General features: G+C 42.6%; 1 protein-coding gene across 3 annotated transcripts; it reads left to right on the top strand.

Moving 5' to 3' along the window:
- Positions 1 to 115: 115 nt before the first annotated feature.
- Positions 116 to 17,044, top strand: PRPF18 (pre-mRNA processing factor 18). 3 transcript variants are annotated; one of them, XM_062631931.1, is made up of 11 exons: positions 116 to 256; positions 2,381 to 2,458; positions 2,588 to 2,610; positions 5,375 to 5,479; positions 7,461 to 7,574; positions 9,296 to 9,442; positions 11,352 to 11,420; positions 12,505 to 12,645; positions 13,101 to 13,172; positions 15,543 to 15,698; positions 16,726 to 17,044. In XM_062631931.1, exons 2-11 carry the CDS (start codon positions 2,446 to 2,448, stop codon positions 16,804 to 16,806), a joined length of 921 nt encoding a protein of 306 aa, XP_062487915.1. In that variant the 5' UTR covers positions 116 to 256; positions 2,381 to 2,445; the 3' UTR covers positions 16,807 to 17,044. The 3 variants fall into 3 exon arrangements, with proteins under 3 accessions (XP_062487915.1, XP_062487913.1, XP_062487914.1); XM_062631929.1 differs by having other exon boundaries at positions 117 to 256; positions 2,584 to 2,610; XM_062631930.1 differs by lacking the exon at positions 2,588 to 2,610 and having other exon boundaries at positions 117 to 256.
- Positions 17,045 to 18,609: the final 1,565 nt, after the last annotated feature.

Below are 18,609 nucleotides of genomic sequence, written 5' to 3' on the forward strand. Positions count from 1 at the left end.
CACCCACCTCGGAGCATCGCCCGGCCGTGCACAGAAACACTATCGCCATGTCGCGCTCTGTCGCACACTATCACCTACCCCCCATCGCTCCTCCGAGCCACCAGGGGGCGCTGCACGTGGCCTTGCGGCTCGCCCGGAAGCGACGCTACTGTTTTGCTCCGGCAGTTCCGGTGGTGGTGGTGGGGCCGCTATGGATATCCTGAAGGGAGAGATCAGCCGGAAGCGGCAGCAGCTGGAGGAGAAGGAGCTCCTGGGGGTGAGAGGGCCGCCACCAGCAGCTGCTCGGGTGGGGAGGGTGGCGGGACCGGCCTGAGGTGGACGGGCGGGGCGGGGTGAGGTGAGAGCGGCCCGGGAGGGGGGAGGCGCTCGGGTAAGGGAATCCGGAGCTGCCGCAGGAACGCGTTTGGGGGTATTAGGAATGGGTTGGGGAGGCACGAACGTCCCTGGGTGGGGTTTGGGGACAAGGAGCAGGAGCGGCCCAGGATAGGGTGGGGAAGGAGTTGGGAGAAGATTGGGGGTGCAGAAGCAGCCTGGACCTTGCTGTAGGGCCTCATTGTGTGCCTTTGCCTTTTGGGGGTGGTTTAGTTATTTATTTGTGCAGCTCGGCAAAAATTACCCTTAAACACAGGGTGAGTGACAAAGCATCGATATGAATGTTTTCAGAATGTAAGTGGACATGAAGAGGACACTGCTCCATCCCTGGCAGTGTTCAAGGCCAGGTTAGAAGGGGCTTGGAGCAACCTGCTCTAGTGGAAGGTGTCCCTGCCTGTAGCAGTAGGTTGGAACAGGGTGAGCTTTAAGGTCCCTTCCAACCCAAACTGTTCCATGATTCAGGCACTGAGAGAGGAGAGAAGTCTGTGTGACCTTTGGTGAACAAAGTGCAGTTCCCTTTCCTCAGCACTGCTGCATTCTGTGCATAGAAATAGTCAATAACAGAGAGGTTTGGGTGTGCCAAGTGTGTTAACTGAAAGCACTCACAGTACTGCAGTGCTTTCATAGAATCATAGAATAGTTAGGGTTGGAAAAAACCTTAAGATCATTCAGTTCCAGCCCCCTGCCATGGGCAGGGACACCTCACACTAAACCATGTCACCCAAGGCTCTGTCCAGCCTCACGTTGAATACCACCAGGGATGGAGCATTCACAGCTTCCTTGGGCAGCCCATTCCAGTGCCTCACCACCCTCACAGTAAAGAACTTCTTCCTTATATCCAATCTAAACTTCCCCTGTTTCAGTTTGAACCCCTTACCCCTTGTCCTATCACTACAGTCCCTAATGAAGAGTCCTTCCTCAGCAGCCTTATAGGCCCTCTTCTGATACCGGAAGGCGCTATGAGGTCTCCATGCAGCCTTCTCCAGGCTGAACCGCCCCAACTTTCTCAGGCTATCTTCATGGATGTCTTGAGTTTGGTTTTGGTGATAGTGGTTGAAGTAGGGAGCTGGGGTTGAAGGGTTTTGTAGGCAAAGTATGAAGGAAGAGCTGGAGCGCCTCTCATATGAAGACAGGCTGAGAAAGTTGAGGCTGTTCAGCCTGGAGAAGAGAAGCTGTGTGGAGACCTCATAGCAGCTTTCCAGTATCTGAAGGGGGCCTGTAAAGGTGCTGGGGAGGGACTCTTCATTAGGGATTGTAGAGACAGGCAAGGGATGATGGGTTCAAACTGAAACAGGGGAGGTTCAGGATAGGTATAAGGAGGAAGTTCTTTACTGTGAGGGTGGTGAGGCACTGGAATGGGCTGCCCAGGGAAGTTGTGAATGCTCCGTCCCTGGTGGTGTTTAAGGCCAGGTAGGACAGAGCCTTGGGTGACATGGTTTAGTGTGAGGTGTCCCTGCCTGTGGCAGGGGGGCTGGAACTGGATGATCTTAAGGTCCTTTCCAGCCCTAACCTTTCTATAGTTCTATGTCTATCAAGGGAAATGCTTCAGGGTGTCTGGGAGGTCTCATCAAACACATTTCTGTGTGCTTGGTGCACCATCAAGCTTACAACATGCTTTATACAAAGGTGATTTCTCACACCTCCTTAATTTACTATAAAATGGCATCTGTTGTGTGGTTTATTTCAGCAACTTTGCTGTGCTCCAACCTGGGCCTGGCTGTGCACATCAGCTTTGTGCTGATAAGTACCAAGGCCTTACATGGCAAAATATGTGGTTTGTTAAAGTGCTGGTGAACACATTGTGCTTTTAAGTCTGCTCATCCACATATGCTGCAAAGTCACTATATTGCAGATTTTCAGAGGTTCTTTCAACTAGTCCCCTTTAGATGACAATGTAGACATCTCTCTGAAAGGATGTAGCTGAATTCACCAAATCAAGTAAGGAAGTTTGAGCCATTTTCCACCAGGGATGTGAAACTGAATTGTTAACAGCTTTCCTCTCTTTTAGGGAAGTAAGAAATATTTCAAACGCAGTGAGTTAGCTAAAAAAGAAGAGGAGGCCTATTTCCAGAGATGTGGCTACAAGGTATGGCACCTGCTCTTCCAGGAGTTTGCATGTTTACTTTGAAGTCTGCATTTGATTATCAACAGTATAAATGTTGTTAATGATAATTGTTGTTCTTTGTTCAATCTGTTAATGGTATGCATAAGCCAGTAAATGAGAAGCCACCTGGAGAGGTATGAGTTTCCAAACCCATTTTCAATGCAGGAAAAGATGTGCATGATATACAGCTACTTAAGTTTGTGTTATGGTTTGGCTGTTCTTTCTTTTCTTTCCTTCTTTATTTTTGTGGAAAGCATGAAGTGGCTTAGGATCAAAGCTTGTCTTCCTTTCTTTTTAAGCTGTGCTGTTAGGCATGAACACTGGATCTGATACAGCCACCTTCCCCTCTCTCCCTGCTCCCTTATCAGGAAAATAATGGATATCTTTGGATAATTCTATCCATTCAGACAATTTTTACAGTCTTGTCAAATGTCCAGAAAAAATCAGTACAGTGTGGGTGCACACTGAAAAGAGCTGCCAGCTTTCATACTGTGTATTTGGGTTTTGGCCATCAACCATCCAGCACTGAAACTGTGCAACAGCAACATTTATTGTCTTGCTGGCAAAATATGAGAAAACAATTGGTAACCCAGGGTACATTTTGCAACAAATGAGTGATCTGGAAGGCTTTATCTGCCTTGTGATGGTGTCAGGGCGATAGTGTCCTGGACTGGAGAGAATGTTTGTTTTTGTTTACCAGTGTGTGTGTCTGCCTGCTGCCTGATTATCTGTGTATGGGAGGGGGGATGCATTCCCTTGGGGAAGATAAAGGCTTGTAATCTTGTTTGCTGTTACCGGGCACAAACAGGAGCTTTGTTTTCAGCTGAACTTTACGGAGTCAGTGGCTTATTCTGAAACCTTGATCTGTTTGTATAATATTTGAACATCAAAGCCAAAATGATTCTCGGAACCTGCAGTATATAGTCATGAGAAAATGTTCTGTGAATCCAGTCACTCTTCCAAGTGGAAATACTCCATGATGCTTCTGAGTATTGGTTTGAATCCTTCAGAACCATCCATGGTTGTTCAAACGGTGCTGTCTGTGCTGCTGCAGCACCAGGTTTGGTTTGAAATGTGACCCTGCATAATGGTTTTAAAATAAGTTGCTTTGTTTAGTTTAGTTCCTTTTTAGAGCCTCCCAGATTTCTGCATTTGATCTTTGCAATCTTCATGACATGTAGAATACAGACTGATTTCTTTTTTAATTCAGGAGCTGTTTTGCTTTGCTTAAACTTAAGGAATTGTAATAATTTGACTTGCTTGAAGAAAGCACTGAAACAAAAATAACTGTGGTAAAGATATCACTTGGAGTCTAGCTGACAGAATGGATCAAATCTTTTCCCTCAATGCTGCTGTCTCTTTATGATTTCCAGAGTGTTTGTAAGTTAAATTTTGTATATATCCTTCTGCCATGGGAGTGTACTTCTTTATACCTGTATATATTTTCACAGTTGTTCCTTATTTTCTCTCCCCCATCAATTCCTCCTTTCCTGCACTGGTGGAAGTTTTCTTTTTCCCTGCCCTTTGTGTTAAGCATTGATTGGATTGTCCTTCCCTTGTTTGGAGAAACAGCTGTGCTTGTAGGATTGTTTTCTGTGTTTGCTAGAATAGTTTTGAGTATAGATTTGTGGCCAAATCTTGTAGCTGGTGCCATGGGGGTGAATCCTTACAGCCACATGGAGTCATGCTGACACCTGTGTGCAAGACTCAGTCATTGGCCTGAAAGAATAGAAAAGCTTCTTTAAAACCAAATCATGTCTGATACCTTCATCAAATTGATCAGCCTGAATGCAGACTGGGAGTGACAGTGTGCTGCCCACACAAGGAGAATGCTGCAGAGTGCTGTAGGATTAAGTTTCCCTTTTAGCAAGTATGGAAAGGAAATAAATTCTACTAAGGAATTTAGGAAAAAAACAAGATATGAGTGAGTACTGGAAATGCCCTTATTAAAGGAATACTACCAACAGCAGTCTGCTCATGCTGTCAGAAGTGTCACACTTGAGCTTATAAAGGGATCTGTAGTTCCATGGCTGCTGTCTCAAAGTTCCTTTGATCACAGAGTTGGTTTCCTTTATTAAAATATGGAGTAATGAAGAAGGAAAGCTCTGTTTGATTCAGGGACCTGCTTTTAGATTAAGAGGAGTTGCTAATGAGATACTATCCCTATGAGGAGCTGTAGGTGTCTTTTTTTTCCCTTTTTTTTTCCTTTAACCCATAAGAAACTATGACAAGTTTGTTAGAAAGATGTTGTTACTGTATCAAAGCACTTCTCAAAACCTTGAAGAAGCCATGGATCGCTGCTAATAGTACTTGCCTCACTGAAGCTATGGGTAATAAACATTTTAAGCTGCAGTTGCACCAAAAGAAGCAGTCCCATTCTCTCCCTACCCTTGGATTTTCATTTCTGCCCTTGTATTCATGCATGTGCTGTGCCTGGTGAGCTGGATGAGGAGTTAAGTGGGCTGGGAAGGGTCCTTTCTTTGTGTTTGCCAGGTTGTTTTCTGTTTAAATCATTTCCCCCATCTGGTTCATCACATGGTAATGCAGATGCTTTTGCATGGGGAAGTAGTAAAAAGCAGGGGCAGGAATCAACAAGCAAAGGCTGGATTTGCTATTTTCGGCACCAGTGCTGACATCTGCCTGTTAAAGTGGTTGGCAAACTTCAGCAATTATGCTTTCCATTTGCTCTAGAGACTGCTACCTGCAACCTGCAGAAGTGTTACTTTAATACTGATACTTCTAAAAGCTTTTATTGTTCTGTGATAGACAACAAAATCTATGAAACTAAAGGTTTCTATTGTTATATTAAAATCTGTGTTAGAGTTCTGAATCTTCACATTGCTAGTAACATATAGGATTGTTTGCACTGAGAGCTTAGTAACTGTCTGTTGAATGTAGGTACAGGAGGAAGAAGAGGAAGAGAAACCACTGACTTCGTCAAATCCAGTGCTGGAGCTCGAACTAGCAGAAGAAAAGTTACCAATGACCCTTTCCAGACAGGAGGTAAAATCAATTGTCACAGTCCTCTTGATTTTAGAGCAAGTGCATCTGAAGTCTCTTGTTAATGCTGGTTTTCCCAGTGAACTGTACTTCTTATGGCAGCTGTATTAAACAGTGTCTCAGTTGATGATCATCTTCACTCATCAAGGATCTGCTGTCCAATTGAATGCATATGGAGGTACAGATAGGTAGAACCCCTTTGTCATATGGATATGCACAGATGTGCTATAATATTTTACAGCTCTTTCAGATGGCTTCTGGATTAGACCCTAAATATCACTATTTTCTTTGGATAATACTGATACTGAAGATGGCATACTGACTTTTTTTCCCAGGAATCCCTCCCCATGCCCCCCAGCTTCTTTTTCTTAATTGTTCTGAACCTAAAAGAAACTAAGTTTTGGAAGTTCACCTTGATTTCTAGAAGAAACATTCCTGAAGTCAGAGCAGCTGCTGTGTTCTTTGGTTTTTTTTTTTTTTTTGCAAGGTTAAAAATACCTGTGTGAATATGAGTTCAGAAATACATCTATGCCTCAAAGCAGAGGAGAAGCAGGAAGCTTAGAAGCACAGACTAAATTCTAATCTTGGAAATACTGAAATTCACAGCTGAGATAATCCAGTGATGTCACATGTCCCCTTAATTTTGCTGTTTTTCCCAGGGGCATATCACAAGACTTGCAATGTTGGCTGTTGGTTTCATGTTTGGTTTGAGGCTTGGTCTCTTACGTCCTGTGTAGTGCACACTATCTCACTGCTATTGAACTACTTGGGTGGATGAGGTTTAGGTGTTGCTGTGCCAGGAGTCTCTCCATCCTTGGTTTTGTGATATATCAGTAAGCCTGTTGCCTAATACACTAAATGAATAATGGTTAAGTATAAAGAGATTTTGCAGCAATGTGTAAAATAAGGAATCAGGAGAATAAAGTTTAGTTTTTGGCTCTGCCCATGATTTTGCAAGTCAGTTGAGGGAGGCTTTTTCACCTCTCTTATATCTACTTTAAAAGTAATTGTCCCATTGGATTAGGGACTTCATATAGCAGCCTTCCAGTGTCTGGAGGGGGCCCATAAGGATGCTGAGGAGGGACTCTTCACTAGGGACTGTAGTGATAGGACAAGGGGTGATGGGTTTAAACTTAAACAGGGGAAGTTCAGGTTAGATATAAGGAAGAAGTTCTTCACTGTGAGGGTAGTGAGGTGCTGGAATGAGTTGCTCAAGGAAGCTGTGAATGCTCCATCTCTGGCGGTGTTCAAGGCCAGTTTGGATGGAGTCTTGGGTAATGTGATTTAGTGTGTGGTGTCCCTGCCCATGGCAGGGGGATTGGAATTGGGTGACTTTAAGGTCCTTTCCAATCCAAACTATTTTATGATTCTTTGGTAAATCATAGAATGGTTTTGGTTGGAAGGAACCTTAAATCTCCAAACCCCTACCACGGGCAGGCACACCTTCCACTTGACCAGGTTGCTCCAAGCCCTGTCCAGCCTGGCCTTGATCACTGCCAGGGATGGGGCACTCACAGCTTTTCTGCTTAAGAATGAGAACTTTTAGCAAATCATCTTGCAGATGCGCTGGAACAACCTGCAGCCTGGTAACAGAGTGGTTTTGTTGCCCTATGCAAGTAGGTGAGTGAGATTATTGTCAGGCTCCTTGGCGATTTTGAGAACAGTTTGTAAGCTGGGACAGAGGGATGATTTTGTGTATTTGTGTAAACAAGTCAGAGCAGGAAGAAGTTAGGCTATATCAAACAGCCTGGGATTTTAGGCAAAACTGGTAATGTTTTGAATGACCTTTCCCTGAAATACTGTGGGAATTTTATATTTAGATTGTAAAGTGTCTGGAACATTTTTCTACTGCTTAAAATATTGCCATTTCCTTTCCAGCCCAGCTCAGGTTGTTATCCTAAGCAAAGTAAATAGATCAGTCATTCTGGATTGTATTTTGCTTCCTCTACGAGTTTGTGTAAGGGAATGCTTTGATTCTTCCCAGGTTATCAGGAGGTTACGAGAGAGAGGTGAGCCCATCAGGCTGTTTGGGGAAACAGACTATGATGCATTTCAGCGCCTGAGGAAGATAGAAATTCTTGCACCTGAAGTGAACAAGGTAAGACTGGCTTGTTATGAATTAGTTACTTATTTGTAGTGGGATAACCAGTGAGAAGCCCTATAAAAGTTACTGAAAATCAGTTTCAGTAACTTATAATTTTCAGGAGGGAGGTGTAGTAAAGAGCAAAGAGAAACATCTGCTCCCTCTCATTTATTGCCTGAGAAAGTATGCTAAATGTCATCATTTTGCTCACAATTGCAATTCCTTCTGTTAAAGAGTTAAACCCTCGAAACCTTTTCAGTTGAAAAATTAGCCTCTGGGTGGCAGTAATAGCCCAGCCTGTGCTGTTAACCTGCTTTCAACCAGCAGAGACAGTCATTTACTGTTAAAACTATCCTGTGTTTGTGATTATATGCATCCCTGAGAAGGTACAGGTAAGGAAGAGGAAGGCTGCATCCTGTCTTACTTGTATGTGATGATTTTTCATCAAAAACTTGTGGAAACTTCATTTCCCACCACTTCCCTTTAAAGTTACAACCAAATAAAAAAAAAGACTAAAAGAGACCATAGTTAACCTATTTATTCCTTTTGTCTTAATAGATCAGTTAAATGAGGAGATGCAGTTGAGGTTTGCATTCATGGTTCATCAAGTTTGCAACCCAGCTAAGAAAATGACAGTTGGGATTTTCTTCCCTAATTTGTGGCAAACTGAGTTGTTTGAAACATTTTAACTGGGGCTGCCCATAAAAGAAAAGCCTTTTCCTGTTCAAGTCTTAAATAAACAGAACTAAATGTTGAAATATGAGTATTTGAGCTAATGAAAGCTGCCCCTCCAGTGACAGCAATGACAGTAGTAGGAGTATTAGGAAATAGTGAGCTCATAAATAGGATTGTGATGGATTTTTGTGTTTGTATGTTTCAGCCACAATGTGTTGCTTAAATGTAGATAGTCACTATAACTGTTTGTGGTTCAGGCGTTTTTAGACTTCTAAATGATTAATAAAACCACTCCAGACAGTCAAGTCTGATGACGAAAGAGAGGAAATAACTGTGCAAAGCTGTTCCCAGTGGAGTGGCTAAATTTATCGTAGGGTAAGAAATGTCATACTCCTTTACATTTTATGTCTCAAGATAGTAATGTCTGTCCTTTAACTGTGACTAAGCCGAGTCTTACTCTATTTAAAAGCAGCTCTGAACTTTATATATGTGATTTTAAACTGATTCTATTTTTTAACCACCTAAAACCTAGGGGATTTTAAACACTTAATCTATATGAACCATTCTGCTATGCTTAAATTATCAGTAATAAAGGGAAACTACATAAATGTTTTATGGGATAGTACTGAAGGAGTGTTAACCTTATTTACAGCTCTTTTCAGGGCAGATGGGAAGACTTGTAGAACTGGTGAGCGTTCTGGTCTGTTTTCTGTTTGTTTGGGGGTGATTCAATGCATTGCTTCAAGTAAATGTCTTGAAGAAAGTCCTAGAAGTCGATGCAATCCTCCATGGTTTTCTGGTGAAAGTATGGTTTAAGTCTTTTTCACAGGTCTGAACATTGCAGAAGTTGATGCACCTGCTTTTTGTGAAGTGCTGAAGCAATCCAGAAACTGTTCTCTGAACTCAGTTTAAATTCAGACCACAAAGCTAAACCTTTATGCACGTTTTTACAGAATTTGGCTTCTCTTAAACAGAAGTTGAATGCTCACAGTGACAGTACTGAACTGCTTTTATTTACCTGAGGGGTTTATTGTAAAATGGTCATCTCTCACCTTTTCTAGGGTCTAAGAAATGACCTGAAGGCTGCTTTGGATAAGATTGACCAGCAGTATCTGAATGAAATCGTAGGCGGCCAAGAAGCAGGAGATGATGACTCACAGAATGACTTGAAAGTCCATGAGGAAAACACTACTATTGAAGAACTAGAGGTATGTGATGGGTAGATTTTAATGAAGGGATTTTAGATGTAGTACATTTTTGTGAGAAAGCTTTTTTGTCAGGTTTGTTTTGACAAACTTACCTTGTTTTCAGCATCGAGCTTGGGCATTCTGAAGTATCCTTAAATATGGTCTTGGGTTGCACCATAGGGGCCTACAGTATCCAAGTGGTCTTTGTTAACAATACCTCATCAAAGAGGGGTAAGAGTTGCCTGCAAGGAAAGTAATGCAGTTAGGATTCCCTCTGCAGAGGAGTTAGAGTTAGAATTAGAGAATTTGATACAAATACATTACCTGGTCATAAATTCTAAAGCCTTTCCAATAGGTATCTGAGAGGGTAATAGGCTTAGTACTGCTGAATTTTCCCTATACCAGAAAGATGGGACTCTGAAAAATAGACACACAGGAAGAATGTCTGATATAAAATGATCTAGGACAAAAAAAGAAGTGAATATCAGAAGTAGGCAGATCACAGGAGATATCAGAAATGCAGAGACCATGTGTCCCAGAAACTTCAGTGCAATGGCTCCTCTGTTCTGAAGGAGCACCATGGTATTTGTGAAAGTGAGTGGAGAATGAGTGCTGTGAAATGCATCCAGCACCTGGGATTTCAGGGTAAAATTTGGAACAGCACATTAACTTCAGCTGCAGACTTTTACCCTTAATCTTTAAAATCCTTTGCAGGAGTTAATCTTCATAATGTGCCTCCAAAAGTGTGCTTAAGAAATAATCTGATTTATAATGGAAAACTTAAATGATTGAATTATTATTAGGATATAGTCCTTGGCTTTTTTGTTAGGATACCAGGGGTCCTGGTTTAAAATAACAGTAGTACCAGCACTGATAGCAGTTGTAATGGGGCTGCATTTTACCCTTCTGTTAGCTCTCAAAATATCCCCTTTTTGGGGTTGTGGGGCAGGCTTGGTTTGAGCCATGAAAGTAATCTTTTGTTTGAATACACTTCAGTCTTAATTTTATATTACTTTAACTACTTACATAAAGGCTTACACTGAATTGGGTTCCAAATCTATGAGATACTTTAAATAAGACTCACATTGGTATTGTGAGAACAAGCAAAATAGATTATAAATCCAACTCTACCGCCTGGAAATGTTTCTCTAAAGGGGTGTTAGTGTTAGCAGGTTTGAGGTTTGGGTATTGGAGCACACTGCTGGGGATTTGTGGTGGTTTGTTGTTTTGGGGTTTTAGTAGATTTGTTCACTCAATTTCACAGTTGCAATGAAATGAAATGGGAAACAGCCCCACAACAACAGAGAATTGGAATAGCTTAACAAAATAATTAGGTTAATTGATGGCTTTGGGGATCTCAGCAAATGCAGCACACCCACAGTTCCCCTTCCTGCAGTGCTGTCAAACAGCTGCTAATGATGCCAATCATTTAGTGGTTAATGAATGAAAAATTGCTGTTGCAGTGACTTTGCAGAAATAATCATATTGGCTTTTTGACTGTAATGTTTTTAATAGATTAATGAATATCAGGAGCATATATAGCTGTTGCATTCCGTTTCATAACTTGTGTGTTGGATTACTGCTGGACTCTGTTAGAGCTCACAATGCAGAGAATCGTGCTCTGCTGTGGTGGTCGTGGCAGACTTCTAGACAACTTGGAACTAACTCATAGAATCACAGAATGATTTGGGTTGGAAAGAACCTTAAAATCATCCAGTTCCAACCCCCTGCAATGGGCAGGGACACCTCACACTAGACCATGTCACCCAAGGATCTGTCCAACCTGGCCTTGAACACTGCCAGGCATGGAGCATTTACCACTTCTTTGGGCAACCTGTGCCAGTGCCTCACCACCCTCACAGTAAAGAACTTCTTCCTTATATCTAACCTGAACTTACCCTATTTAATTACCTCTTTTCTTCTGTTCTAGGCTTTGGGAGAATCCTTAGGACGGGGTGATGATCACTATGACATGGACATCATAACAAAGTTCTTGAAGGTAAAAAACTCTAATAGATTAATAATTCTGTAGCTGTGTTGTATTTTTTACTATCATGCATATATATCTGGTGAATAGAAGGGATGGTTTTGGCTGCTTGTAGAGAAAAACTCATGTTTAAGATGTGGGTTTTTTAAATGCTTTGTACTCCACAGCTTTGGTTAGTCACAATAGTGACTTCTGCTAGAGCTAGGAAAGAGTGTTCTTCACAATCTGGTCCTGCTTTTTCTAGATAAAATAAATATGGTTTTGATTTCCATGTGGTCATTAAAGCAGTTGTATGTAGTTGCTTCTGTATACTACTAGGACATTAAAAGCTTCCGAGGAGTCCCTGCTTCCCTTCCCCAGGAACAGCACAAGCTGAAATGAAATGTCACGTGGTACTGTAATGTGAAATAAGAGCATTTTAAAGGAAATCCACTGGCTTTTCTAAGTAACCAGATTCAAGTGGATGGTAGAAAATTGTTTCCTTGTTTCCTGGCAAGAAGCCTGTATTGCCTCTTATTTGAGTCAGCTGGTCCTTGTGTAACTACTGTGATGATCACAAGTCACAGTAAGAGTTGGAGCTTTAGTTTGTATTTATAAGATACACCATCATTTTAATGTAGTTTGGGCTGGGCAGGGAAAGCAGGCTCAAAAATTGCTTTCCAGGTGGAGAGAAGGCACATTTGATGTGTTTTCCTTCTGGTGCGTTGAATTTTCACTGTGATCTTCACCATCCCTTAGGCTCCTATGCAGGAAAACTGCCCTGAAACGTCAGCATCTTCTGCTTAAGATTTCTGGTCTTCTTACGTATTCGTTCTCCTTCCCTGCAGTGATACCTGCAATGATGTTTCCTTGTGGTTTTTTTTTTCTGTAAACGCCTGTTTATACATGCTCCCCCCTCTCACCCACATCTTTTTGTACTAGGAGGGTTGTTCCTCTCCCTCTTTGTGTATCCTTCTGAAAGAGGCTTCTTGGAGTCTTATTTCAGATTTCTCCAGAGAACCTGATTTTGCCTTCGTGGCTTAAACTGTTCCCATCTGTTTTGCCGAGGAAGCCAGTAGATGGTACTCTGACATAAATGTGCTTGTTCCTCACACAGTTTCTTCTTGGCGTTTGGGCTAAGGAGTTGAATGCCAGAGAAGACTATGTGAAACGGGGAGTGCAGGGGAAGCTGAACAGTGCCACGCAGAAGCAGACAGAATCCTACCTGAGGCCACTCTTCAGAAAGCTTCGGAAAAGGGTGAATCACTTTTAAATGTCACTGTCCTGTAAGAGTTTACCTTCTGCTTTCAAATGTAGTGTCCTTTCCTAAGCTAATGTTACCTTCCCTGAAGAAGAGAGGATAAGTGAGTTTGTCAGAGTTTCTGCGTCTAGAGCACACGACTCCCCTGTTCTGACGTTTTTATCTTGATCAGTGAGTTCTGCCTACCCAGTGCTTTTCCAAGTGTTGCTGAATGTCTTACCTGTTCATTAGGTTGCAAACAGGATAGAATTGGAATTTTATTTTGCACTTTGCCGCTAGCTACTAGGTGTAACCACTTAACCTCTCTTTCTTCAGATCCCTTATCTAAATGTTTTCCTTTGTTAAAGTCCTCTAGCTAGGGTAGTTGCTAAACTCTGTATAAATGCTGAGTAGGATGATTTTCCTGAGCTGCTATTCTGAAGTAAATATGTCTTCTTCTTCTTCTCCTGTAGACACTTCCTGCAGACATCAAGGAATCAATAACAGATATCATTAAATTCATGTTGCAAAGAGAATATGTGAAGGTACGTTTGTTTGCACTCTTCCAGCATATTCAGACTGTTTGGTTCTAATAGATGGAGTTTCTTACTTCCAACATTCCCATTCTTTTTTGCATTTGGAAGATGCATAGCTGGAAATACACACAGTGTATATCCAAACAAAATGGAAACTGGCTGTGAAAGGTTTGGCTCCCAGTAGTGTTTGATCCACAGCCTGTCAGAAGATCTTTTGAGGTTGGTGAAACTGCAGAGCTTTGAGAAGGGAATTTTTCTCAGAGATGGTTATATTAAGTTGCAGAGAGGAATCCTCTGTGGGAAACCCGATATTGGAAGGTTAAATGAAGGTATTGAATTAATAGGGATAGGGTGTTGATTAATTAATTAGGAATTAATTGAGTCAAACTGAGTTATTGAATACGAGATGCTGTCCCTTTCTGTGGCGATGCTTACATTAGCCAGCCTGGTATGGTTGAGGTATGGTAATGAAAAGCCTTTTGGACAAAGTCTGCTTACTGGAGGAGGCAGAAGCACTTTGGCACACAAGATCAAAGGCAGTGTTGGCTTTTGTTTGTAGCTGCCTTCAGAAGTAGAACTCAAATACCAATAGCATTTGCTTAAGCAGCTTGTGTATACAGAGGAAACCAAGCTGTGTTTTGCCTTTAAATTTCTAGTATTTTGTATTATTCTTGTGAGGAGTTGGGGTAGTTTGTCAAGTAAGCAGTGAGCCTGCTCCTGAAAATAACTTCAGATAGCCCAAGGAAAGTTTAATCTAAATCTGAAAATAGAACTGAAAGTGTGGGATTTATGATAGTGGGGTTTTGTTTGGGGGCATTTTATTTTCTGTTGGTTGTCATCATTAGGTTGAAATTCCCTTCCCAATACCTCTTCAAACAAAGTAAGGAATGTGTGGGAATGTGGTTTATCTCATGGGTTAGTCAGCTGTGCTCTTCTCTCCTGGGAGTGCTTGGCTTTATGTAAATTTCATGGACTCATTTTGGGGGATTTGAGTATACATTTGGAAGTTTTGGGCTTTTCTTATTTGTTTGCTTTTTAATTAAGTTACTGAGCCTTTTACTTTTAAAGGTACTCATATCCTCTTCCATTTTGCTTCCTAAGAGACTTGCCTTTTACTCGCTGCTGTTGTCTTCTGTGCTATTTTGCTTTGTGCAGCCTAGTGAATGCTCAGCCACCAATTCTTACCGCTCTGTTAGATGAACAGCTGGAAAGAGTTAAACTTTGAAATCAACACCTGACAGCAGGCAAATGCCAGGATACAAGTTGTGCACTCAACCTTAATTAACCCTGTTGTGACAGTCCCAGAAGGGTCTTTAATTGCATGTTCACATGCTGGGGTTCATCATGTAACTATATTTAAATCAGTTAAGTAGTTGTTTCATGAAGACTTCAGATTCTGCTTCATGTCCCTTCTTGAGATTTACTTTCAGCTGTCTGCAACCCCCTGCTTTGTTCATTATTCACCTCCCAGTGCCAGCTGGGAAGAAACTGTGTGCACTGGTCATGATTGCTGCTTCTCACTGTATAGTCTTTAAATAGGAGATGGTAAACGAACACTGCATCAGTGAGTCTTGTGGCTGCACGCTAATAGTAGAGGAATGTCCTGCTCCACGTCCTTCCTGGAGCTTCTGTGATTGCATGTGTCTGTCCCACTCACTTCCTGATTCTCAGTTGTCGTGAGTTGTTCTAAGCTCTGTATTTCTCTTCCTTTCTCCCTTTCTTTCTGTTAATTTTGCCTTCAAATTTTATCCCTGTTCTTCCCCAGGGACTTTGTCTGCTACAGCTTTAGAAACGGGGTCTGCTGTCTGGATTGGGAAATTTCAGATTGATTTACTGCTGCTACTCCTCCCTTCGTAAATGTTGTTACAAATGTGCTTATTTAACCCAGTTTTGTGGAGTGCTGGTTCTCAGCCTCTTTGGAAGCTCACCTCCCTGAGGGCTGTTGGGCCCCAGTGCACTCCTCAGGTCCACGCACACAACATCAGCCTTCAATGGGTTGTGCTTACAGACAGGCTTCCTGGTCTAGTCTGCATCTGCAACAGATCTAAAGGTGATAGCAGAAGAAAAACTCATGGGAACCTGAGAAAGCTGAGTTGAAAACAGTCCCTGCTGAGGGCTGTTTACTAATTTTCATTTTAATCAAGGTGATTAAACTGTCTCATCCAGTGCTTTCTTTCATCAGGTAAGGTCCATGGTTCTTGCTTCTGTCAGAGTAAACATGATTTGTGTTAGGAAGATGCGTTGTGAAATTGGTTAATACCATGCACTGAGACCTGATTCAGAGAGACTGGAATAGGTGTTACTGTATCCAGCTGTACAATGGATGCTTTCTCATGCTCTTTCTGTTTTTCTAAGAGTACCTGCACTGTGTTTCTTCAGGCAAACGATGCCTATCTCCAGATGGCCATTGGAAATGCTCCCTGGCCCATTGGTGTCACCATGGTTGGTATCCACGCTCGAACGGGTCGTGAGAAGATCTTCTCCAAGCACGTAGCCCATGTTCTCAACGATGAAACTCAGAGGAAATACATACAGGTAAGGTTGGCTTGGGGAATCCAACTGATTCCCTTTTGAAGTTAGGGGATCTTTGAGGTGATGTGGTAAAAAGGTCCTGGAAATGGACCTTAGTTTGGGTCAAGCATAACATCCATTTAATAGCTTATCCTGGACCTGAAGGCTCTTCAGTGCTGGGCTGGGAATGGAGTCTAAAGGTTTTTTTTACCTCTTAATTGTTGTGATCCTACATGAACACCAAAGTAGCTGTGAAGACATGCTCCTCAGTTCCTTCACTGTTTAACTGTGCAGAATGTATTAAATTTAATCTCTGAAATACAGTTCTTCTGACTATTTCTGCAACCAGATAAATGCTTTCATTTTTCAAACATGTCCCTTCAACACCATGGATTTGAAAGTTTCAGGTTCAGTTCCTCCAGTGCATATTCATACTCATATTGTGAACTTTTGAGTTCGGAATTAGCAGCAGTGGTGTTTTTGTCCTCTAACCTTTCAGTGCAGTAAGTGTACAGGTCTGAGGAAACAAGTCTTCTCTTGTTGTATTTTGACATGTATTTGCCTCCTGCCAGCTACAGTTGCATTGAGATAAAGACCTTCTGGCTTAACTCTGAAGCCTCCAGAGCAGCATCTTGGAGCTCAAAGCTTCTGGCAGGGGAAGCTTATGTAAATGTCTTCCTGCTGCAGCAGAAATACTCTCTTTGCTCTTTGACTTCTGCAGATGGCTGCAAGCAAATTGCTTGCAAAAAGAAACTTCCCCTTCCACTTTGAGTCTCTTTGTGTTAGGGTTACAAATACAGCTTCTGGTTTCTCCTTAACTTTATTTTTTAATATCATCACCTGAGAAAATAGCATCTCCTCTCATATTGGAGATAACTTGGGACTTCAGAGGAAGAAAGGTTAATAAAACAACCAAACAAGCCCCCCATCCTAACCCCAGAACAGCAGCCTTTTCCTTTTAATTCTTAAGCTTTAAAACCCTGTAGTCTGTGAGGCTGGTTTAACAGCTGCAGGTTTATCACAGGATTGTCCTTGTGTTGTTAATTCCTAGGGGCTGAAGAGGCTCATGACCATTTGCCAGAAGCACTTCCCAACAGACCCGTCCAAGTGTGTGGAGTACAACGCGTTGTGAGGCTCTGCAGTGGTCAAGCCGTGACTCAAGTTTCCATCTCCAGGATCCAGAGAGGGTTGAAGAGACAGCTTGTGCTTTAACACCAACAGAACATGGGGGGGTGGGCTTTGAGGAAAAGCACAAAGCAGCAGGTTTTCCACAGCTTCTTTTTTACAAGCCCCATTTATTTAGATTTCTCTTTAAATCTATACTTTATCCTGAACACATCCAGTCTGCAGCAGAGGGGGGAGGTTCGAAGGGTTGACCAGGTATGTCCCCTGGTATGACCAGGGGACAGTGAATCCTTGCCTTTATTTCGCTTTGTTATTCAGGGAACCGTGCAGACTGAACTGTTTCCCGTATCTTAGGAGCTTTAGGTGCGACTCAGCCCTGCAAGGAGCATATGTGGAGCTTTTCTGGCTGCTTTCCCATTGGAGACTGATGCGGGGAGGTGATTAGAGGGAAGCAGTTGAAGTTGAATCTTGGTTGTTTCTGTAAATACGAAGACTTTATTGGCTAATCTTTCATGTGGTATTTATCAGGAGGGAAAAATAAAAAGGTTTCTATATTTCTCAGCTCAAAACTACAGCCTGGCTCAGTGCAAAGGGGTTTTGATCTTGAATGCATCTGATTTGGCTTTTTCTTCCTTTTGTAACAGTGTTTTTAATAGAAGACTTCTGGGCTTGAGGGAAGTCATCTCATGGCTCTTGAGGCTTTCAAATCCCGTTTTTATACATATGGAGAAAATCCTATTCTGCTGGGTATTGCAGAGAAAATAATTAGGACCTCCCATGACCACATACAGCATTTCTGGTAGCCAAAACTCTTTACTATTGTGCATCTTGATGGTGAAGAAACTCACAGAAAGGATGATGTCTGATTCAGATGAACTTTGGAAGTGGTGCAGGGCAAAAGGCTGAACTTCTGTGTGAGGGTGGTGGGACACTGGCACAGGGTGTCCAGAGAAGCTGTGGCTGCCCCATCCCTGGCAGTGTTCAAGGCCAGGTTGGACACAGGGGCCCAAATTATTCCATGATGAAATATTGTGGTTTAATTGCAATAGCAGTGGTACCTCTGCAACAGCGCTGACAGGTCCTTCTCCTAAGGAGCCTTTCTAGGATCTACAGAGAAGCCCCAAATGGGTTGCTGATCATTTCGGTGCTGCTCATAACTGCAGCTACACACACTTCTGAGCTTCCAGACCTTGCATCTGTCTGGTCCCCTAGATCCAGTCAAGCCAAGTGCACTCTTCTGCCTCTGGAGAACTCTTTCCTGTGCAGTCAGTGGAGGATAGGGTCTGGGGTTGGGTTCAGGCAGGTTTTTGAATCTGGCATCCCATTACAAGCCGTATCTCAAGGCTGGACAGAGCCTTGGGCAACACACCCTAGTGTGAGGTGTCCCTGCCCATGGCAGGGGTTGGGACTGGATGATACTAAGGTCCTTTCCAACCCAAACCACTCTGTGATTCTTCGGAGAGTCTCTGTGTTCTTTGTGCCTCTTTGGCCACAGCAGTTTTTCAGTCTGGAGCATGTGACCCCAGAGAGAATGTCAAGAGCTTAAACAGTTTAGAAGTAATAAAACTGAGGCTAATGAGACCTAACCCGTGCCTGGGGAGGGGCCTTGGGGAACAGGCGGGGAGTTGTGGGGAGAAGCCCAGCAGATGTCGGGAGCATGGAAGAGTTTCATTAACTGTGGTGTCTGGTGATGTTTTTGCAGTGCTCTACACAGGCACTCTTCAGAGGCATGGTTACAACAGGAAACATTTATAACGCTGCAACTTTATCCCTCTCTCCACCCAGATGATTTCCTGAGCTGCTTCTAAGG

Source organism: Pezoporus occidentalis, unplaced genomic scaffold (genome assembly GCF_034315485.1).
Source record: "Pezoporus occidentalis ecotype Australia unplaced genomic scaffold, CSIRO_AGI_Poc_V1 ctg38, whole genome shotgun sequence".
Taxonomy (NCBI): domain Eukaryota; kingdom Metazoa; phylum Chordata; class Aves; order Psittaciformes; family Psittacidae; genus Pezoporus; species Pezoporus occidentalis.

Coding starts and splice junctions, on each gene's coding strand:
- PRPF18 (XM_062631929.1), top strand. CDS start 191: ATGGATATCCTGAAGGGAGAGATCAGCCGGAAGCGGCAGCAGCTGGAG. Junction 2,459..2,583: donor TCCAGAGATGTGGCTACAAG/GTATGGCACCTG, acceptor GGTATGCATAAG/CCAGTAAATGAGAAGCCACC. Junction 11,421..12,504: donor TCATAACAAAGTTCTTGAAG/GTAAAAAACTCT, acceptor TTCCTCACACAG/TTTCTTCTTGGCGTTTGGGC.